At 41.3% G+C, this 25,015-nt stretch overlaps 1 protein-coding gene across 3 annotated transcripts in view; it reads left to right on the top strand.

Annotated features, from left to right (window-relative positions):
• LOC146857258 (uncharacterized) overlaps positions 1-25,015 on the top strand; it is a 318,275-nt gene that overhangs the window by 247,460 nt on the left and 45,800 nt on the right. For all 3 annotated transcript variants that reach the window (XM_085647764.1, XM_085647763.1, XM_085647765.1), the window contains one exon: positions 8,511-8,670. In XM_085647764.1, coding sequence (XP_085503890.1) covers positions 8,511-8,670 — 160 coding nt within the window. The remainder of the gene's footprint in view (positions 1-8,510; positions 8,671-25,015) is intronic.

Genomic DNA, 25,015 nt, shown 5'->3' with positions numbered 1-25,015 from the left:
GCTCACAATGAGTTATTGGTTTGCCCTTTTTACTTGACTATAGTGCAATCAGGCATTGTCGATGGGCTGGTCTGAGAAGTCAGTGTGTGGGCTGTTGTTCTCCAGTTTCTGGGCGGGTTTCATTGCCTAGTGGGCCAGTTTTTTCTGTTGGTTTCCCTGATACTACCACAAACATTGCCTGCAGCCAACAGAAATGCATGTAGTCCTCCATTCCCTGCAAAACACCCATACAACGTGTCTTTACAAGTTCAAACTGTCTTGATTTGCAAATGTGAGACACTTGTTTAGCTCTTTTGGTCGTAAATGAGGGCCACTTATATCTTGGTGCCCAAGCCTTTTTTTGTCCAAGTCCGACCCTGGTTGCGAAGAGAGACATATTACTCCAGTGGTGGGATGTACAAGTTCCTTCCATCCCAGAATGGACCACAGGTATTAGATCAATGTGGCAAACTTGAAGATTAGCGGGGTGCACAAACAATATGTCAAAATATAGGGTCACTGACTCAATTCCAATGCAGTTCTGTTATGACACCAAGGAATATGTAACATGTTTGTTAACTTGTGACCCACCATTAAGTTATAACGGTGTACGATATATACTGTGGATACAATGTTGTGTGTAAGGTCTGATCCCCACTTGCATATTTTATTCGTGTTCTTTGGCTGATAACATACAATCAATAAAATAGTTATAAACATTATTTGACAAGAACATATGTTTACTCATGTATTATAAATTTAAATATTTCCCCTATACTTTAATATTGGGAGATCTTTATCCCGTATGTTAAGTCTCATTATGGTAGAGTATATGCATGAGTAAAAAAAAGGTTTAATTAACTCGAAAAAATGTTTTAGGTTACCTATTAATATGCATTAATTTTATATATCTATTTTACATGTAGAACCCAAAAAATGCTACAACATTATGAACCTAATTTTGAATTAAATCTGTAATTAATTTAAAAATATTTAATTAAAAAATATTGTTTTGAAGTTTAAATTACAAACAAATTCCCCTAAAGTAAGAATTGTTTTTTTTATTAAAAAGTGATATAAAAATTAATTACACGTATTTTACTTATATTTGAATAATTATGAGTGTCACATTACTTTATAAATTCCAAACAATTGGCCAAGTGCTATACCAGTCGTTATTTGCCCAATTCACAGCCTATAGACGTGAGCTACAAGTCCTGCTCTTGAGGACATTATGTTCGAAGGAAGAGGCCGTGGAGGAACATTGCAACATTGAGACAGAGGGCTTATGACAGCATTTTTAGTCTACTAATTATTGCCTGAAGCAGCAGACAGTAATGGCTTTTAATTACTTGTTCTGACACTTATGGGCCACAGCTGAAGGTTTAAGCCCAACAGGAGGTTGTTTGTTATCAACATCAGTGTTAAGAGCTAAACATCCTAAGACTACTTGGCAAAGTCTCCACCATTACCTCACCCTCTGCCCCCACCAAAAGATAACAGACAAACTTGAGCAGTGTCTTTCTGCACAGTCATTTTGTACAGTACCATTCAGGCACAGGTATACTTTGTCCATCTCTTTTTTGTACACTGGATTCAAACAATGCTATACCCTCAACATATAAACACCCACCAGATTCTTTGAAAATCTACTGCTTTGATTGTAGAAGTGTTGCTGACAGCTACTCTGAGGTCCATGACTTAGTTGGAGTGACAGTGTTAAGAGCTGCAGGCCCAAAATAATCCCTGCCAATTTATAAAATGGAAAAAACAAATCTATAAAGCAAGAAGTAGGGCATGTTCATTGTCATAGCATAAAATAAAAAGGTACACCAGCTCTACTCATGAACAGATATAGCTCTAAAACATTAGCTGAGCATGTAAATTCTGATAGGCCAGCCAGTACTCCAATATTATATAGCAAGTGTTTATGTTATAAGTACATCAGTGCAATACATCATTTAAAAAACTTGGAAAATCCATTGTAAGGTATTTTCTTAATGCTATTCATATAATTACACTGGCCATAAATAGTAGCAGGAAAAGCATCTATTCTCCCAGTAGGGTTGAGTGACATCCATTATTTTTGCACTTCCACAATTTCTTGTTCAAATACGGCAATGGGAAATTTTCCAGGTAATTGCATTTTTGGGGACATTTCTCCTACTGTTAGTTGACTCACATTCCACTTTCAGCAGCACTGGTTCAATGAACATAGCTAAGTCATCATGCAAGGTAGGCTGCATGAAATTATCCCAAGGAGATATGGGTATATGAACCCAAATGTATAGCACTCTCCATGAAAGTAGTCCATGAATTCATACCATGTGGTGCAATTGTAGAGGAGGGCCAAATACTTGATTTGTTTGTTAATGAAGATTGATCTGTGTAAATTGGTAACATTAATGCATAGTTGTGACATGGGAAGGCTATACGATCACTCATTTTGTGTCAGATTCAGAACAAACTTACAATAAATTAGTGATGAGCTGGTTCTTGCATTTCTTTCTTACGTTCCACCATTCTTAAAATTGCTCTATGCCTGATCTAGAGTTAGGTGGGTGGGTTACTCCTGCAAAATTTGATGGATACCTAAGGCCTAATTACATTATGTCCTATGCCACTGTTACAAGGCAGTCAGGACATCCATCATGTTTGTGATGGAGTAAACCTCCACCAAACTCTAAACCAAACTCTAAACCAAGGCCTCTGTCCCTTAAGAAACTCACAATGCGGGCCACAACAGGATTGTGTGCACTGTTAAAAATCCATACTGAGTCGGGGATGTCCTCTCCTTATTAGTAATGATTTACATATCAAGAGCCTTCCATTTTCTTTGAAGGATAGCTGGAGATGGCACATTTACAATACAAATGGCTTGCTCAATAATTTGCTGTCTTTTCAACTCTTTTTAATGTAATATTTCTGGCCAATTATTGATAAGTAGCTGTGGGAAAAAAAGTGATCAATGGTGGCGGCGCCCTGCCATGAAAAGGTTAGCAGAAAGGCAGGAAAGGGCCCACATACCGGTCCCCAGGGTGGATTTTCCCATGAAGGATTGTGCATGAGGGCACATGTTGAGCACCCCTCTGCTTGCACTGTCGAGCTTGCACTGTGTGCCATGCACAACATGGTGCATGGTACACAGTGCACTGACACACAAGAGGTTGTGCGACGGCAGTGGCATGTGCTGTAAGCTCTCTATGAGGCACAGCATGCTGCCGCCGTAGCACGGCTGTTGTAAAACTGCCAGATCAGCAGTTGACTTTGCAGCGTACTCCTGACCGCAACAATGGCGGTCCGGCAGTCAGACTGCCAAACTTGTAATCAGGCCATTAATCTTTTGTAATTTTGCTAAATTTAAAAAGTTTACAAAGGTTGAGAAATGTTCTAATCTTTATAAAGCCTTTCTTACAGAAGGATGTTCTTGTAAAAAACTGAGACTTCTTCAAATAAACAACAGCTTTTTGTTATCACTTTCACTATAAAAGCTCTTAAAGATTTTTTTACTCACAATTTTAACTTTGCAGCCTTTACAATGGTTACTAATCTTCTAACATCTTGAAGATTTTTTAACATTAATGTCAATTCCAAACTAAACGATGTATTTTGAACATGATTGAGCAATAGTAGCGAGTCCCCCTTTTTAGACTGTGTATTGCGAATTTCCTATGTTGATCATCAAATTTCAATTCATATCACCTTAAAATAGAAAATGAGTGAATTAATGTCTTCACTGTATGTTCCTGTACCTAAGGTTGCAGGCTTCAGTTTCAGCACATCCGCAAAGCAGTTCAACCTATTTGAGGTTGATAAAAAGATAATTTAAAAATGTGAGTAGAAATAGGCATTTGTCTTTCTTCAATTGCTTTGAGATTTCCTAATGAATGAGCATGCTCACTCCAAATATGCCTCTTATATTTGCTATGGTTTATGGAAAGTGATTTATACTTCTCTGTGACATAACAGTTACACTCATTCATTAAATCTGTCACCATTCATTGGCAACAACAATATTTTATTATTTTAACAATCATTATTTTCTCTGCCACAGTGATCATTTTATAACAAATTATTCTGCAACAAAAGTATTTTACACTTCGTCATGCAAAATCACCCAAACTCAGACTCTGATCTTCGTCATAACCTTAATCCCAATTCTATTCATAACAGTACCTCTGTCACTCTTTATATTTACCTTACTATCATTGTGCCCCCGAAACAACTGTAACTCTTATTATAACTCTAAACCTTTCCATAACCCAGAACCACAAACATAACCATAAGTCATTACCATGACTCTTTAAATAACCTCATTTGGAATCCCAAACCTCACTCTAACACTTGCCCTAGTGTGATTCAAGAACAAACACTTTCCAATGCCCTTAGTGGGACAATATTAATTCATTGATGCGAATGGCAATATAATATTTGTTGCAATGACTTACCTAATCTTTTCTGTAAAACGACTTTGCTTTGTAGGGTGTTCTCTGTTCTGTTTTAATATAATCTCAGTTTTTCCTACACTGCTGTTTGCTATCAAGAAATCTGGCGTGTCTCTCCCAACTCATGCTAAAAATCTAGGTCAGATTTTCATATAAGTGATGCACATGCCTCTGAAAGAGGTTTTAAGCATGTATGGGCTGAACAATGTCACATTTCATTATGAAGTGCTTTTAAATCAGCACTCAGGTAACAGATATTGGAATTTGTAACAAAAAACTGTAGTTTTTTTAACTGAAAAAAATTATTCCCCTTGATTTATTGGTCAAAAGTAAATGGTTCAGTTTCACAACGGCCAGGACCAAGAAGAAACAATCAACATCTGCTTGTTACTTGGTTTTGGACAACTACTTATAATGATTGTGTAAGATTTCTAAATGGTATATGATGATTAATCCCCTCTATTGGGAATCCATGATTTGAATGTGAAAGCCCATATGGGCAATATACTTTGCCTAAGGCAAGGCAATTGGTTCACGTGAGCCATATCCATGTTTTCAGGAACTCTACATAGGCTAAATGTGTATAGAATTTGTCTTATTGGAAATAATTAACCTTGTTCTTGTCATTGGAAGAAAATCTGGCATGAATACAGCCCTTATCAGCCATTATTCAAACCCTGCAGTCAGTACATACAATTTTTGGGGAGATTAAATGATACCTTCTGCACATAATCCAAAGGGAATGAACGGAGGGGAGTCACTATAAATAGTTGAAATATTTAACTACAAAAATATCGCATCCACATTGTCAGCTACCGGGTTATGATTAATGTGAGTAGGTGTGGTGGTAAGAATACTAAACCTGTATGCTACTCTATTTACTTACCATGACTTCACAGTGGTGGTCAAAGGGATGGATCAATGTCAGATTCTCATGCTATAACAACCAAGGAGAGCAATAGTGCAGTGTGGTGTCCTGCAGCTACAATACTTTCCCTGTAGAAATCAGATCTTCATGGAAAGATATGTGTAGAAAGTATTCCTAGATATTTTATGACATCTACTTGGGGCAGCACTCAAGCATTGGAAGCTAAATGGCTTGGGCCAAGCTATTACAGAAGCATCAACTAATAGAACTTCTGATTTGGCTTTGTAGGTGATAATAATACAATTTAAATAAAGGTTTTATAATCAGCTTGTTTAGGGTGATGTTTTTAGCCAAGGCGATTGAGGATTTCCTTTTTATATTGGGAGATGTTATATAAGTAGGTTATGTGAGGCTGTTAATACATGAGGACTATTAAAGTGGATTGAGAGAGGTTTATTAATGTGAGTTGGGTGAAGATGATAGATGTAGGTTGAGGGCAATTGAAGTTGGTTAAAGTTTGTTATTGAGGGTTGGGTGAAGAATATTGATGTTGGTTGTATAAGGGTTATTAAAGAAGACTGGGTGTAAATTATGAACTGGATGGCAATGGTTGGGTTGTATGCATATCAACTATAGAGATATTGTGTTACAAGAATATTGTAGCACAACTATTGACTACTGTGGTAAGTATATACGGTTAAGTATACATGTACTATCCTTAACTCCACATTTACATACCTTGACAACATATGAGTAGTTAAGTGGACTAACTTTACATAAATACAAGACCAATATCTTGGATACCATCATTTATGTTAGGATTTGTTTGTAGCAGAAACTTTAATCCTTGACATTCATGAAAAAATAATTGATGTGGAGTTGGAAAAGAATAGTTATGTGGGCTGAATTTCTTCATTCATGTGCTTTGAGTGTGGTTATTGATGTTGGTTGGGTGAGGGGTGTGATGGGACATAGATGAGATATCAGCAAAGGACTAACATGATAGCCAGGTGATGGTTATTGATGTGGGGTGAGTGAAGGATACAAGAGGATGTTCAGTGAAGTTCACATATTGATGTTTTTTAAAAAATATTGGCAAGTGCTATTCCTATGTTCCAGCAATGTGCAAGTATATGTTACTCTGGAAAATACCTTAATGCATGTTGGGAGGCAAATGTCCTCTGAGTGGTAAAGGCTGTGTCCCTCTGCCATGAGTGCCCAACTGTGTGTCTCTGGTATCCTGACTTTTTGATTTTGGTCCTGGCATATGCCTCCTCCTGACCACATTTTTCCTTTGACCTATAGGGGTACTCCAAGCATGCCCTCAGTACTGTCCATATTGTGGGTTTAGTTTGTAGAGTGCTTGTGGGAGCATACTGTGTTTAGATAATAATGTTACCACTCATTTGTATCTGAGTTACTTGAGTGGAGCCTTGGCCCACTCATGTCAAGTTATGCTTCTACACACTTACCCATTCCTTAGCGTTAACATGCATGATAAGCATAGTGCTGTATAGCACATCATTGGTGTGTGTGAGTGAGCCAGAATAATAATTGCACAAGGTGGAGATAAGGACTGTGCTCCGAGGCAGTTGAGAGTATTGTCACTTTGCTGAAGCAGGGAGGGAGAAGCACTTCCTACCATGGTCAGAGGGTAGGAGACAGGATTCCATTAGTAATTTTAAAAACTGTTTAGGTTATAAGGTGCTGTTGAACACTTTCATTTGGTAGATAGTAATGATGAGAGATAGGACTGCAGACTCTGCTCTGAAAGCTGAAGACACCTTCGAATGATGCATGCACATTTATCTGTCTCTGATGACAGGCAGGTGCAGAAACCTTGCATCTCTTATTGCCTTATTTCTGGGTGCTTCAGGTTGGATACTATCCTGCTTTGACAGCTGTCACTCCATACAAATGCTGTATCTGGCAATCAGCCAGTTAATGTCACTTGAAAAGAGAACTACCCTAAAACAGTTCCACAGTTTAATACAGTGGATTCACATATTATGTGTGCCAGCTGTGTTGTTCTGGTTCCAAGTCCTCCATGGCCAAGCAAGGTAGTGGTCTGCAAAGTATTCAGCAGACAGCTAAGTAACCATAGATGGTGTCCCACTGACAGCCAGTTTCCCATAGTTGACTGGATAGCACCTGATCTCTGGGACTATTGTTGGAAGAGCTGTAAAACTGTACTGAAGTGCATAGAACCTTGGCCTGCTTTTTGGAAGAGGAAAGATGTCTGTCTTCCCTGCAGGAGGAGAGACTGTTCAGGAAGAAGCAATGTATAGCACCTCTTCGGTGGCTGTGGGACTCTGAGGAGCAGCTTGTTGAAGATTGATCCAGTAGTGGGATATCTACAATCTCTCCCCCCACTTTTCGAGCATTGCAATCACACAATCAGAGATTGCATCTGTCTTTGATATAGCTGTTAAGATAACAATCAAAAAATAAAAGAGGTGCATTCTAACAAGATTCTCCCCTCTACTCTACCGCTCTAAACCAATCAGCCTAAGTACTTAATTGAGAGTTTTAGCAGGGGTGTATTGATGGTGAAGATGAAAGAAGTGGATTCAAAAAGGGTGATTGGGAGGGTTACTGATATGAACTTGATGAGGTGTTTTTGGTCAAAGGCCTGGTTTGGGTACTTACTATTGTCTAAGCTTGGGTTATGACTGTTGGGAGAGTATTATTGTAACACCTCTATTTAGTGGCTTCATTAAAGCCATTCTGTCAGTTTGTTATCTATATGGAAGCACTGCATGTGTAATTTGTTTTAGATCAAATTTGCAAATATGCATTAATTTATGCATGGGAAACATTATCTAATATGGATAAACGCTCAAGAGGCAACATTAACTTACCCATGCAGGTGATCCTAACATAATACTTTACAATTCCACTTGATAATTGACCAGTTGAAAGCCTTGCTTGCAAAAGACTCTGCAGTTGTCACACCTAGAGGGGCAAATAAACTTTCATCCCAGTAACCTAGTTTTTTGTCTCCAAAATATAGAACATGGCATGTTTTTAGCTACAGTAATACGGCTTCCCTTTTGATACTCGTGTCTTTGTTGTCCATTTTGTCACCCTATTTGCATTATCTAATCTGGCCAGAGAGTAACACAATGTGTATTTGACCCAACATTTCAGTAAAAAGCTGCAAAGTGTAGTCTGTTTCTCTGATTAACTGTAACAGAGTATTCATTTTGTCTCAACAGCTGTCTATACAATGATACAGTTCCAGTTACACTTCTTGGAAGTTCAAGATCCCTTCAAAAAAAGTTTGAATTCAATGCATTTAGATTCTCTGGCAGTAACACCATATACTTGCACAGTTCCGTGAGTCTCTGCGACATGACCACCTCTACTTGTCTCCATGTAAGTAAAGTCCATGGGTTACTGTTCTAGCATGCCTTTGTGTTAAAACCATAAAATTAGCATGGAAATAGTAGACATATCGTTATAGTTCAGCGCCGGGACGCCTCGTTGCTGGGGCAGCTGTTCGCGCTCAATAAAACGTTATAACATAACATAACATAACATATAGAAAGAATGAAGATTTCCTTGTGAACACCTTGGCAAGGAGAGTTTAGATCATTGTGTAATCACTTTTTTCCTCAGAAATCTGACAATGATGCTGTCAAGTTCATTCCTGCTATATTATGAGTTCTCATTATTGTCTCATGTGACCCCATTGGATGGAAGATCTCCAACTCTGTACTAAATACCTTGATTATGCGTTCACATGATAAAGAGTTGGAAGGCTACTCCAGGATCATGTTCAACCTATGAAATGCCTCTATGTTTCTTCACTGAGTGGTGTGTAGAGGATTTCTTAGCTTTCCAAAAATTAAGTTGTACACATATTAAGTCCTTATTAGGCCTGGATGGAGTTTCTGGAGTTCTGCTACACAGAGCTCCGCAAAGTGACCAAAAAACTGCCATGCTACGCCGAGTTCCGCAAGCAGCAGAGTGTGTTTGGTTGTGCCATTCACATTGTTTTTCAGCACCGGGTGGTTGTCCCACACTGTAAAATCAGAGCACATGGCACCATGAGCAGTGCAAAAGGGCGCTGCTTCTTTTCTTGCCTCTCAAGTAGATTTTTTTTCAACGCTACCGAAAGGTTTCTCAACGCAAGCAGTTGCAAACATCCACAATTGCCCGCGTTGAAAAATCTGACCAGTCACGTTGAGAAATCTCTCTGGGAGGTGGATTTTCCCAGCTCGTGCTTACCAACTTGACAATGGGGAGGGCGAGCGAGGGAAAAACTGTGTTCTGTAATGCGGAGTGAACTTTTTAAGACCTTCACATGCTCCATTGAGTGCAGAAAATTCAGCAAACTTTACAAACGGAACTAATCTTTATCTAAGTAAATGCCCAGTGAATCAGCGAATGCTTCCCTGACACTAATGCTCTGATAATATTTCTCTGCAATCTGCCCCTAATGAGACAAGCTTAGCTACATACTAATATCTTCCCTTCAAAACATAGCTTGATTGCGAGGACTCAATCACTGTCAAAATATGATTTCTTCCGCCATAACTAACATAATAATATTGGACATGGATGCCTTGCTGTTAAAAAGTACACTTCAGTGGGTTGAATGAGGATCCAGACTTCAGTTGAAGTTTATAGTAGAAGTTTAATTCAGGATACAGGTAATACAGCTCAGCCATCCAACTGCCAGCAGGTTCATCCAGAGATCTGTTAACATTCTTTTCCCAACATTCCTCTCATCAGCCCATGAAGAGTCCACTCTAGAACCCCATTGCCATAACAATATGTCATGAATGACATCACTAATTTGTAGCATATTACAACACATCTCCCTCCTTTACATTTTACATCAATAAACAGTGAACAACCAACTATCACACAACATAATCCTTCAGATAAGCAGGACTGCGTGAAACTCTGCTAGGTCTAGATGTGGCATGAGGAACAGTTGTCTTCTTCAACAAATCTTGAGAAATATGTACATCATCATCTTTATTGCAAACAGTAACACGATTCAAATTCCAAACCCTATGATCAGCAGTTCTTATTGCATTATCAAAAACTTTTATCACCTTGATTGGTTTTGAAAATTTAGGACTAGCCACACAAAACCCAGGTTTTCTAATTCTCACCATGTCACCAACTGAGACTTTAGTTGTTTTGACAGCATGCCGTAAATCATAGTTTTCCTTACTCCTAAGACACTTCAAATCTTCTTTGTTCTTCCAAGAAGTGTCATCATTACTTACCACATAAGATGAAAGAAATTTGTTTACCCAAGGGGGTTCTAAGAATGTATCAGGATTCCTTCCCCTAAACAGAACAAAAGGAGATTTCCCTGTTGTAGTATGGGGAGAAAAACGATATACACAAACCCTTTTTGAAATTTCTTCTTTCCAATTTAGCCCATTCTGCTTTGCTAAAGAGATAGTATCCTTAAGAACCCTGTTAAATCTTTCCACAGTGCCATTAGACTCTGGATGATACAACGCACATTTTTTATGCACAATTCCACACCCACTGAGGAAATTTTCCATGTCACCTGAAACCAGTTGAACCCCATTGTCTGTCAGAATGGTTTCAGGAATACCCTCCTTTGCAATGAGCTTCTTTAAACAATCAATGACAGTGGTTGTGTTTATGTTCTTAACACAAAAAATCTCAGGCCATCTAGAAAACAAATCCATGACCACAACAACATAGGTATCTGAACCATCACCATGTACAGGTCCTAAAATATCCAAAGCTATGTCTTTCCATGGACCACTAGGACGAGATCTTTTCACCATAGGTTGAGTTCTGGTCTTTAGTCCTTTCTCACTGAGAGTACATTGAACACACTCTCTAACTAAATGTTCAACTTGATTATCCATTCCTGGCCACCAATAACTAGAACGAACCCTTTCTTTCGTTTTGGATATACCCAAATGAGCCTCATGGGCTATATTTAAAAGTTCCTTTCTTAGAGATACAGGTGGTACCAATCTATGACCCCTCAACAATAAACCATCACAACAGGAAAGTTGATCCTTCACTAACCAAAAATCTTTAACTAAAGAACCACCCTGTTCCTTATGATGCCATCCATTACAAATGAGACTCAAAACCTCTTGAATAGATGCATAAGCTTTGCACGCATCCAACCACTTTTTGTGAGAAATTACTTCATAATCTACCACACACACAAAATCATGAGAACTACTAAAATCAACATCCTTCTGAGAGTCCAATAAATCTGATTCAACCATCGGTACCAATCTAGAAAGCGTGTCCGCCACAAAATTTTCACTACCAGGAACATACTTGACAACAAAGTCAAAACCTTGCAAACCAACAATCCATTTCGATATTCGCGGCGAAATTGAGTCAATGCCTTTGTTAGATAACACTTCACACAGAGGTTTATGGTCAGTTTTTACCACAAAAGATGTGCCCCACAAAAACTTTTTGAACTTTTTGACAGCCCAATAAACTGCCAACGCCTCACGCTCAATAACTGAATACCTGGTCTCAGCCCCCTTCAGACTTCTTGAAATAAACATGATGGTGTTCTCTGGAGCCACACCCCCTTGATACAAAACCGCACCAAGGCCTTTTAAACTTGCATCTGTTGAAATAATAGATGTTTTGGTTGGATCAAAATTTCGAAGATTAGGAGCATCTTGTAACCTTCGTTTTAGTTCACAAAATTCAGTCTCACAAGCTTCATTCCAATAGAAACTTACACCCTTTTTGAGAAGATTCCTCATGTTATAAGTGACATCAGCAAAATTCTTTATGAATTTGTTATAATATTCGGCCATGCCGAGAAATCGCATTAATTCCTCCTTAGAAGTTGGGGCCATAAGATTTTTAATAGTGTTTACTAGATCAGCTTTTGGGACTACACCATCAGCACTTATGGTATGTCCCAAATAATCAATCTTCTCACAACCAAATTTGCATTTTTCTCGCTTAATGGTCAAGTTGTGGGCAGTAAGTCTACTTAATACTTGTCTCACTCTCTTCCCATGCTCATTCACGTCAGCCCCATACACCAAAATATCATCCTGATATACACAAATACCATGTATGTTGGCCAAAACTTTCTCCATGACACGTTGGAAAACCGAAGCGGCAGAAACCAGCCCAAATGGAAGCCTTATGAACCTGAACGTCCCAAAAGGTGTAATAAACGCCGTCAAATCCTTAGAAGATTCATCAAGAAGTATTTGATGATATGCTGACGTCAGGTCAATCGTACTAAAAATTCTAGCCCCTGCCACCATGCTCAACAGCTCTGATATGTTTGGGAGAGGATATTTATCGACCAGCACACACTTATTCAGCTGTCTCAGGTCCACACACAATCTCAGAGACCCATCAGGTTTTCTAGCAGCCACTACCGGAGCCAACCAAGAAGTTCCCTCCACCTCTTCAATAATACCCTGAGACTTAAGTTTGTCAATCTCTTTTAACATATCATCTTTGACTGTAAATGGAACATTTCTCACCTTGCTAGACACAGGAATGGATCCTGGAATCAATTTTATCTTATGGCAGTAACCTTTAAGACACCCCAACTTTTCACCCAACACTTGGGGAAATTCAACCATAAGTTGAGAATCTAAAGAAGTATCGTTGACAATGGTCTCAATGGTATCCCTCTCTTTAACAATAATCGGTGGAGTGCTATTGGGATCCAACATGACACCTAGATCTTTTTGGTGCCACCAGCTAATAATACTGTCCCCTTTTTTTGAAACATAAATCTTCCCAGAGGTGAAACGATCCTTATATTCAATTAGTCCCACAAAGTACCCTCTCAGCTCAATGGGATCACCACCATAGACGGTTGGACGAATGTCAGGTTTCAATAGCTTTATCTTAGTGCTCAAATTATCGCTAAAGAATTTACCAGAGACAATAGTAATCTTCGCTCCTGAGTCAAACAATACTTTGGTACCATGACCTTCCACAGAAATAACATCTAGAGGACCATCATTTCCGACTTGTACTATAATTTGTCCGCATTCAAAATCATGTAATTCTTTATCATTACTTTGAGATACCTCATTTATAACTCCTTTTGATGCTTTAATCCTACAAGAATTTACACTATGACCTTTCTTTTTACAATAGGAGCACACAATATTCAGAGCAGGACAAGATTTATCATTTGCCCAATGAGTGGTGCTGTTGCATCTGTAACACTTACCACTCTTTTTAAATTGGGCTTGAGACTTGACATGAGGCTTAACATTTAAATTGTCTTTAGTTTGAGATTTCTTTACAGAATCAAACGTTTTCCTAGATACATCATTGTCAATTACTGTGACATCAGAACTACCTTTGTCAATATCTTTCTTTATCACTTTCACACACTCTAATGAGTGTTCTATTCTTTTGGCTATAATTAATACCTCATCAAGAGAGGGTTCATCCTTAAGCCAAAGCTCATCTCTCACTTTTTCAGAAATACACCCAAGCATGAATTGATCCCTTATCCTTTCCTCAATTAAAATATCAAACTTACAAGTGGAGGCTAGACGTCTGAGATCAGTCACATAATTTTCAATGCTTTCACCCTCTTTTTGCATGCGTTTACCAAAATGATAGCGTTCCAAAATTGTACTAACTTTAGGCAAATAATGTGCATCAAGTTTATATATGCACTGTTCAAATTCATTTAGACCTGAAGCAGCACTACTTGGAACATCGGGAAGATGATCAAAGACATCTTGACCCTCAGATCCAAGACAGTGCATTAGTAGAGCTGTTTTTCTCTCCACACTAAGAGAGGTGCCGCATACACGAGCATAACGCTCAAAAACTTTCTTCCATTTTGACCATTTAATGGGCGGATCCCCTGAAGACTGCAAAAAAAACGGTGCAGCCGTGACATTTTGCATGACTCAAAGGATAAGAACAATAAGTATACTAGGTTGTAAAAAAATGACTATGCTTAATGAGAATCTGAATATAAATGAAACACACAGAGCCTAAAACTCTTAACAATGCATAACAATACTGCAGTCTTGATAATTGTTAATAAAGGCTGAGGAATCAACACAGTTGTCAGTAAAAACACATCTTCTTTACTATTGAAAAGCTGTGTGTGTCAGCGCTGCTTAGAGAAAACAAACACAGTCTTGACACACTGAAAGATTACTTGGTTGTCAAAAAAACTGTGTGCATCAGCGTTGTTCAACATTCCTAAAAAAAAATCGCTTTAGTTATTATCTGACAGCGCTGTTCAGTCTTACAATACAACTGGCATTAAGAAAATATCCAAGCTGTGTGTGTCAGCGCCGCCTGAACCAAAAAGAAGTATATTTGACACACAAAGTAATCACAATGTCGAAGAAGAGCTGTGTGTGTCAGCGCTGTATGTTCGAAGTACAAATGGACTCAACACACAAACTGATCACTTTACCGATGGACAGCTGTGTGTCCGTAGAAGACTCTTCTCACTCTTCACTTTTCGTGTGAGCGGCGCTTTATACGGGTTACCAGGCCACAGAGGACGCCGCGTTCTAGATAGGGAGGTTAACCACAGACATCATCACGGCTTCACGGTCGGCAAGAAGAGACACCGCGTTACTTCAGCCACTAACAATGGGAATATCCGGGAGGAAGAGTGACGAATGCGTGGTGCTCTTAAGGGTTGCCAGGCAACAGGGGACGCCGCGTTCCAGATAGGGAGGTTAAGCAACAGACGTCATCACGGCTTCACGGTTGGCAGAGCAACAAGAGACACTGCGTTGCGTCAGCCGCTTACAATGGGAACATCCAGGAGGAAGAATGACGAACCCAGAACACACGCGCCCGTCACTCGATGAAAACAGTTCGAGCAAATGACCGGTGGATCCAATTCAAATCATCACATGGTAGATGGAAGTTTTATCATTATTATTTCCAATTAGATCGCATTCCCCCAAAGTTAACGAAAGCGCAAAGAGCTAGCCAGCTGTCCCACACAACCAGCGCGTCTCAGAAAGAATTTTCGTTGCTTTGTTAAACAACAAAATATTTATATATCGTAACGCTGTAACGCTGTGAGGATGATAAGTATCAGCCAAAACAGAGCAGGTTGAAGAATGAGTAAAGATGAAGTAGTCCCTGATGAATAAGCGCCTTGCAAAAAATAACAGTCTTACTTGAAAGATGAATTTTGATCCATATCATGAGGGTGAATCTCCTTTTCCAATCGTTATAAGTCACTGCTGTTGTCTGGTGTTGAGCTGCTTTCCCAGTCGTCGCCAGTGTTAAAAAGTACACTTCAGTGGGTTGAATGAGGATCCAGACTTCAGTTGAAGTTTATAGTAGAAGTTTAATTCAGGATACAGGTAATACAGCTCAGCCATCCAACTGCCAGCAGGTTCATCCAGAGATCTGTTAACATTCTTTTCCCAACATTCCTCTCATCAGCCCATGAAGAGTCCACTCTAGAACCCCATTGCCATAACAATATGTCATGAATGACATCACTAATTTGTAGCATATTACAACACTTGCCATTCCTAAACACCGCGAACATCAACCATATTAAAAATGTCAATCGTAACATCCGCATCGACATCGGGTCTTCTCTATTGCCCTTAAATAAATGTGGAACAATATCAAGATATACCAAAAGCCATCATCCAAATATACATGACCTCGGTAAATTGCACAAATTAAATCTCTTCAATGTCATTGAATCCTGGTTTGCTTCTCAGTTCCAGTCGATTCTTGATTCCCTAGTACTCCAGGCAGAAATGAGGGAAAACAGGTAGGCTATCCACTCAAAGTTAAGGATTGTTTTTCTTTTTAGAGACAAAAATGATCACACGTTGCTGTCATCTTCTTTTTCATCATTCAAATGTTTTGAGATTGTCAAAATCCTCTCTATTACCTCTGTCTGAATGACAGGTTATATTAGAAAAATATTTTCTACTTTGACTTTAACATTGACTGGGGTCATGTAAACTCTAAAACATTCACATCCTTTGAGTCTTTCTTACAGATTCAAATATTTCTTCAAAGCAGTTTGCTATTGATGCATAATTAGAAGTGAATACTGGAACTCACTGTTGCAAACCATGCCTCACATTTATCACATACCTACCACATTGAGATTAAAACGTCAGACCATTTGCCTATATCCTTCCAATTTATCATCTCATAATCTTAATGCACTTACAAAACTCCACCTTCGTAACTGTGAAAAAAGTTTTGAATAATCTGACTACCCTTGCATGGCAGAGTACATTGCTGAAAAACAGTGTCTCTGCTTATTCATGGACACTGCTAAATCTATTATCTCTACATACAACACAAATGTAACCTTTTATGTTGACAATCTTGCTACACTCAAGTTGCTACAACAGAGCCTAAAATCTAAAAAGATGTGATTTTCAGATGTCCAGAATGTAAAATGAAGAGAAGTTCTCAAACAAGCATTATACCAGGTCTCCACTTCTCCTTATTAAGACAATAGTGCTATAAGTGCAGGGAAGGCCGTTCTTCTTCAAGACTAAATGTGACTGTTCTACAACCCAGCAAGAACTTTTTCCAGTTCATCCACTTCAATATCTCTCCAGTATCACAACTTCTAAACGTCCTACACCTAACAGATGCAACAAATTCCAGACTTACTTTAGTGGCAAGAGCCACACTATCAGAAATTACCCTCTCACAGACCAAGCACACGTTTTCCCTTCTCTTAAAACCACTAGCCCTTGGAGTCAATTTGTGTTCATGAGTTCATAGAAGCGTGCTTGAATCATTAGGACTCTCACATCAACTTGCTTTCTCTTGGATCCATTGGATCTAAGATAAGCACTCGCCTTTTACCACTCCTTGGCATAGGTTTATTAATGTGCACCTTCCTGATTTTCTGAAATGTGGTCAAAACCCCTCCATTTTCAAGACGCCAAGTTTTGTCTCTGACCAGCTGACCAAACATTACATTCAAGAAGAGCTAACCATGAGACAACAAAACCTGTGAGAGTAGTCAGGGACAGATAGGAGTAAAGTGACATTGTCATAATCGTCTTCAAGCCGACACATGTGCAATACCCCTTTCCAAACTTTTCATGAAAAGCATTTGATCTGTAAATTACACAATTTACATTCATTGTGTGAAATTCATCATATTTTCTTATCCTGAAAATCAGCCTTTTGTGACCAACTTTACATAACCGTGCTCTTGAAGGTCACCCGACTTAGGGAACATGGTTCCATGCTGTGGTCACTGTGAAGTCATTCCAGACCTACGGGTTTTCTGGCACTATTTTATGATAATCTAGGAGATGATACCTGCTCACAATTGACCGATAAGACAGTAACAATGGAGAAGTTCAACATAAGATGATAAGTGAAATCTAGAAACTGCTTGCTGCTGTGAGGGGACTATGTGTCCCAGAACTCCATTGACACAAGGAGGAGCCAGGGGGATATCCGCGCCTCGTGCTCCTAAGCGCTTTTTGCCACACAGGGGACGCCCATGGGCAAAGTCTGGACCAAGGGCAGGCCCATCCGCGCCCGCCAGAGCCCAGAGAAGGATGCTCCCACCCTTGGTTCTATGCCATAACCAAGCAGGGGGTTGAGACCCATTTGCACCCAAGGATTTGTCCAGAATTTGTTTTGACCAGACCCCCATCAACTGGAACAAGTTAAGCCCATAGGGCGTTATCACTGTGGACCTTGCATTTCGCAGGGAAAAGGGGGTTAAAGAGGTCTGCAGCTCCCCCTTTCCCCACATCTGGAACTTAAGTATGTTCTGACTCTTTCCTCTTTGCTTGCTGCACCAACCCTTAACTCTAGAGGGGAGGACCCAAATAAATTGCGACATATCTTATCTCATAAGCCCCTACTGTGTTGCTACGTTGCTACGCTGCTCTGCCAGTCTGAAGATACATCCTCACCTAGTCAGGCCTTACTGGGAAATGCAAGACTGCTGCAACAATTCACGCAGGCCCAGTAACATCAACTATGGACTGCTTCCTGCAGAGAGCAGTGGGGGTCCTTGACAAGGAAATTGAGCCGACGGCTCGGTGGCTCTCTCGCTCTCCAGTAAATCATCTGTGCCCTCGCTCTCTTACCCGGGCAAGTGGCCAGGCCCCTTTGTAAGTACCCTGGAAATCTAAGAATTGGCAGAACCTCCTCCACCTCCCTCTGGTCAATACACAGGCCAATGCAGGAATATCAAAACTCAAGATGCAGGAGTGGGTATGACAAGGCACATCTAGCTCCTGTATTTATGCCTGGTCATGGGTCGCTGGCTACTAACCCAGCAGTGGCAGTGACTCGATCGGATGCCCAGGAGGGGAGCTCAGCAGGGGGTCTGGAGCCGGGGCTAAAGATAACTGCACCACAATGGGGGCCAAGGCAAAATGACTTAAGGCAGATTCTTTAACCTCAACTTATCCAAGAGTAGTATCCCTCTCGAAAGACGAGCTGGCAGCTATGCTGGAAGCTTGTGTGGGTTCCCTCCTGGATGGACTGGACTCTAAATTGGAACCTATTAAGCAACGTCTTGCCACAATCAAGAGGGAACTCTCTTATTGGTTCCAACATAACAAAATAACTAGTACTATAACCAGTACTGACCAAATGGTCCCACGTGGTCCAGGGCCAATCCGCTCTGCAAACTGCATCGGGGTAGGTCTGTACAGTTCGTACTTCTCCACACAGGACCATCAATCCCCCTATTGTCTCCAACTCCTGGCCCAATTCGCTTCCACCTCTAAAGGAAGGTTCACAGGTGGAGTCTACAAGGATAAAGGAAATCTGAGGCAGTAATATGATCATAAGGAAAAAGCCAGGTGGATGAGAGGCTTCCACCTTGGAATTTGGGGAGCTTGGTACTCAGTGTGTGGGCTTAAACACAACCAATTTCCCTCCAGAAGCAACACCATACATTGTAGTCTTGGGTAATGTACCAGTGTTGAAGCCAGGCTCCACCAAAGACTTTTGCCAGTTAAAATATAAAGTTTTGTATTGGCTACATAAACAACACAATCCTGGGATACAGAGTGGAGAGGCATATCATCATGGTCCGGAGGGTGGCCTGGATTGGAGGTTCTAAAAAGAGCAGCGATGGGGACTGTGTGATTATCAACTTTAACCAGCCTCATTTGGTAGAGAGAATCCTTCACGCGGCCATCTCTCGCACTATCATTGGCCCCGTCACTTCCATCACGGCCCTTCCCTTGTGCTATTTGTATAGACCCCTGTCCCTGGCACCAACACAAAATTCATGGTACACGAGGAGACCCTCCTGCACGGCATTTTACGAGTGGCATCAGACCCCGTCACCAGTCCTAGTTTCCAATGCATTTGCTCCCCTGGGGCTCCTTGTTAACTGTGATTGACTGGGAGGGCCTTCGACTACGATCCCTATGGTTCTTTTGTTACAATCGGACTTCATGCAGCAGGCGGACCAAGGCAACCCTGGGCTTTACTCTAGGGACATAAATCATCTCTCTCTCACCTCTTGAAATATAGCCAGCCTGGCAAGCAAGTTTCCAGTTTCAGAGTGGCGTAGTTTCGTTCAGACGTTTGACATTATTTGTTTGCAGCAGAACTGGGCTACTGACAACTCTTTTTTGTTGGAAGGGTATAAATCATTCTTTGTGCCTGCAAGCCCGTCGAGAACTGGCCGAGCCAAGGGAGGACTGGTGGTCTATGTTTCGCTTAGGTTAGAAGGCAGCATTGTTGAGTTGAATACAGATAATCACTGCCTGCAGGCCTTGCTTTTTTCTGAGGGTCCAGTAGATTGTTGCTTTTGAATTTCTGTAATGCTTTCTCAGGTATGCAACATAGCACGTCCGTGTATATCACTGAATAGTTTTAATGCCTCTACATGTCATACCCTTAATATTTTTCTGGTAGATGACTTCAATGTTCATCTCTGTGGGCACCCAAGGACGCAGGCCATAGGGGGTTCTTCTTGTCATCGCATTTTGAATATCATCGGCAGGATGACAACTTAAATACCCTAGTATGTGACTTTGACCTCCAATCAGCGATGGGCAAACTGGACCCTGCCCAGAGTGACATCACTCACACTTTTAAAGGGCATGGCAGCAACTCTTTTATTGATTTTATTCTTATCTCCACCCCTCTTTTTTATTTAATAGCAGACTTTTCTATTAAAGCAAATCTTCATAGTGACCACAACCCCCTATGTCTTAAAGCCACATGGCTTACACTGGGTCTGAAGAAGGTGAGTGGGGGAGGTGGTGCCCTACAGCCCACAGACGGGGATAGAAGGCTTAAATGAGTACAGATTATCCCTGGTCTTTTTCATAAGACCTTTTTAGCCAGATGCCAGGAAGAGATTGAGGTTTTTCTGGCTGTACAACGGCAGCTGGACGTGACAGTTGTTAAAGCTTTCTAATCCATTTCTCCTTCTATTTCTGACCTAATGACAATCCCATCCTCCAAAAGCCATTGATATAGGGCTCCAAGATAGTTTGACACAGCATGGCCACGTGCGGCCAGGCGGCTAAAGGAAGCACTGCATGCCGACCCCAGAGATAGAGGTCTAGTTAGAACTCGTAGAATAAAGTATAAAGTAGCCCTTAAAAGACATAGAGAAGCTTTGAAGGAGGAGGCCTGGGGGAAGCTGATGGAACCCAGCACAATCAGGAGCAGCACTAAGTTCTGGGGTATCTTCAATAGCTCAATCTTGGTAGCAGAGACAGCAAATGCTCTTGATGCGCACATTACGGAGGATGACTGGGTCAGCCTCTTTGAGGGTATGTTCGGGGGCAGTTCGAACCAGAGCTTACACGGCAGGGATGATACTGAATAGCCTGCACTGAAAGTTTTGGAGGGAGAAGTAAGGTGGGGAATAGCTGGCAGGACATATAACAAGGCCACTGGACCGGATGGAATTCCGCCCTACCTCTATATGTGCAGTATGGAGTTCTGGGCACCGGTGCTTAGCTCTGTCATCAACGCGGCTGTTAGGTCTGGCTCCCTGGTCTCATCTGCCATCTCCACCATTGTCCCCGTTTTTAAAAAGGGGAATGGAGAGAGCACACATTGCTACAGGCCCATTTGCCTGTTGGACTCTGTGGTCAAAGTGGTCGGATGAATCTTGCTAGATAGGTTATCCAACTGGACTATAGAGAACAACATCTTGTCAGATGCCCAATATTGGTTCTTCTCCAGCCGCTTAACAAGAGCAATGCATGGACCGTTTCCTGATAATGAACAAGTATATAGTTGCTCGCCCCTGTACCATCTTTCTGGCCTTCATGGATCTCTCTTCTGCATTTGATTGCGTGAATAGCTGCAGCTTGTGGCAGACCCTGCTTTCCATGGGGGTGGACAAGGATATAGTCCTCTTCCTACAAGACCTCCATCCAGAAACAAGGGCAGCCATGCGATACTCAGGTGACTTGAAGGTCTCACGCTTGTTCCCTATCAGGAGAGGGGTCCGGCATCTTGGCTCCCTTTATATTAGATGTATATGTTAATGACCTGGAGAGGACTTTCCTGGAGTCCAATACAAAAATGGGGTAACCCAATCGCGGTCGTGGACCTGGGTTCAATGTGGTACAAAAAACAATGGTCCTAGACCTATTCTTTTAAAGGATATGAATCAAACTTACAATAGTTATTTGGAAACAGCTTCTTGAGCGTGCACAATGTTAGCTCACAGTAGTCAATACATCTAATAAGCTTAAAGTGCAACAACCAAATTTTGTCCAAGATAACAAGGATTTATTCCTTCATAATTAAAGCAACAGTATATTATTTACTGCAAGGGACAGGAAGAGGTAGTGTGGGAAGGAGGTTGCTCCAATGGAACGTGCAGAAAACGAGAGTGCTCTAGTGTTTATGGGGTGAAAAAGGATTTCAGACGTTGTGAAATAGAAACATTTTTACAATTGCTATTGTGTTGGACTGATACACAAATCTCAGGGGTTACAAACGCTCCTAAACTCTTCTGTCCAGCTCATGGGGGAGCAGGACTTCAAGGTCAATAATTGTAAGTCCTTTATCATGGAAATAGTAGGCCATATACCTTTAAAGTAGGGTCCACCCAAATCCCAGGGTTGAATGTCTTCCCAGACCTGGGGTTTTGATAGATGATAAAATGAAATGGGGGCCTCAACTCACCCGTAAGAAAAATTATCTCACCAGAGAGTCTGTAGCCATATTCAACTTTGCTTCTAGATCAGGAAAAAGGCCAGTGGGAGCCATACTAAAGCATTACTGCGCTAAGTGTCTTTCCAAGGCACTATATGGCAGTGAAATTTGGGGGTACACTAACTAACACTGATGACCTTCAAAGCGCGGAAAATTAGTTCTTGAGACGGCTTTTATCCATTCCTCAGGGTATCCCCTCTTTCACTGTACATGGGGAGCTTGGTATGACATATATACCTGACCTGTAAGCATATCACCCTGTGTCTCTTTGGCTACAAATCTGGGCCGGTAAGGGGACTATGTTAATGTTAAATAAAATCATTTTAAACGACTGCTTGACTCTTGATCATGTCTCACATGTGCGTGGCTCAAGTACATCGAAGAGAGCTTAGTGAGCGTGGGAAGAGGAGATCTCTTTACCAACACGGACCGGACAATCAAGAGAGATTTGAACCTTATAAAGGTAGACTTTTATGCGCAGCAGTCCATGGCAAGGATAGAAAAGGAGCTCATTAAGCCCAGTGCACATCGCTTTGTCATGATAAAAAACACCCAGATGGCAGAGCTGTACATACTGGCGTTTATAAACTCATACAATAGATACAATAGATTTCTATTGACAAGGTTTCAGTTTGACCTTTTTCACCTACTCCTTTCCCATCCCAGGGGTCAGAGTAAGGGCCAAGGTTTGCCATCCTGTGGCTGCAATGGTCAATCTCCACAGGACATGATTAATTTCATGATGGTTTGCAGTTTTTATGACACTCCTAGAAAAGTCTTTCTTAATTTCGATTCTGAAAAAGGCTAATTTCAGGCAAGTGCGCCCAGCTTTTAGTTTTTACAAATGCTGACAGGTAACAGTGTCTTTTACGTACTCAACTTTTTAAAATCTGCGATCAGGCTCAGGTCTAGTTGTGATTAACCAGCCTGCTTCATCATTTTTACAGTTGGGGGCCGTGCCCCCCTGTTAATTCCTGCACCATGTGACAGGCACCATAAGGTGCCTGTCACACGGTGGAAGGACTTACACAAATTCCCTTTTCTGTATGGAAGCTTGTGCTGCGGGCAGTTTCCGCCAACCGCACAAGGTTGCATAGAGAAATGGGAGTTTGCAACCGCATCATGGGGCCTATTATGATGTTGTGCCGAAAACCTCTGACCGATAGTTGAATTCTCCTAGAACGTGTTGGAACCCATCCGCCTGACTCAGTCGGATGGCAAACCTCTGTATCAGTTACGATGCTTGCGGTCTGAGGGGGAACTGTTGGGTCATTCCGAAATGGTTCCGACTGGCTCTTGGAGAATCTGTGCTGGTCGGAGCTGAATCGCACAGCTCTATGTACAGCGTTTCTGACCGACCGATTGCGATATCGTATTCTGAGACTGTCTTGTCGGTTGGAACACGGACTCCCATAGAAGTCAATGGGAGTCCGACCGAACGGTGTTCAGAAGCATGGTAATTTGTCATGCGAAACTGCCGATCGCGAGTCAGTCGGAAACAAATTTGACAAGGAGTCGGGCGGAAGGTTTCCGCACAACATTGTAATCGGCCCCTAAGTGCGGTCGCATCGAAATACTGTGTTCATAACTGCCAACCTACGGTCGGTCGATTCCCGCACCAAAAAGGTGTGGGTTGGAGGCAACTCTGACCGACATCGTAATATTTTATTTTATTTTAAGAGTTTTCTATAGCGCTAGCCAGACCCGAGGTATCGGAGCGCTTTACAACAGTCGGCCTGCGAGAGATATACAATCTAGACATAAGTAAACATATTAGCTCAAGGCGCTTTGAAAGTCTCAGTGCATTGTACCACATTGATGCAAGGAGGTCAGGTAGTATTCAAGTAGTGTGTCTGTTGACTTGCACCGAGCCTCCTTTTGGGAGGGGCGATAAGGGCACATCCTCTCGTGGAGGGGAGGAGGAGAAAGACTTAATCTCCGAATAGCAGAGAGCAGCAGTGTTCTGGCTTGCGAGCTTCGACGGCAGCTACCAGTTCGGGAGGGAACGATTGAGGAAGAGGTCTTTGAGCTGTCTCGTGAATTTTACATAGGAGGTGGTAGTCCTGACATGGACTGGAATGGAGTTACAGATTTTTGGTGCATTTCCAGCAAAGGATCGGGCTGCGGTATTTTGTCTGCGTGTTTTCATAGGGATGAGGAGTAGAGTGTTGGTGCTCCTGAGGTTCGTTGCCTGGCTGGCTTTGTGGAGTTTGGAGGCCAGGTATTCTGGCTTTCCTGTGTGCAGGGCTTTGTGTGTAAGGCAGGCAGTTCTGAAGCTTGCTCGCATTTCGACTGTGAGCCATTTTAGTTCTCTGAGTGCGGGTGAGATGTGATCATATTTCTTAACTCCGGTGACCATTCTAGCTGCTGCGTTGAGGGTTGTTCTAAGGGGAGCTAGGTGTGATTTTGCTGTACCTGTGAGGATTGCATTCCCGTAATCAAGTCTGGACAGCCCCAGCGATTGAGTTGCTTGTTTGAGGTCCTTGGGCGGGATGAAGGGTTTTATTTTGTTGAGTAGTTTCATGTTGAGGAAGGCGCTTTTTGCGGAGTTCTTGATGGGCTTTGTCATGTTGAGTTTTGGGTCTAGGGTGATTCC

Source organism: Triturus cristatus, chromosome 3_2 (assembly GCF_964204655.1).
Source record: "Triturus cristatus chromosome 3_2, aTriCri1.1, whole genome shotgun sequence".
In the NCBI taxonomy this organism is placed as follows: Eukaryota; Metazoa; Chordata; class Amphibia; order Caudata; family Salamandridae; genus Triturus; species Triturus cristatus.
This window is presented reverse-complemented; position numbering and strand designations above follow the sequence as displayed.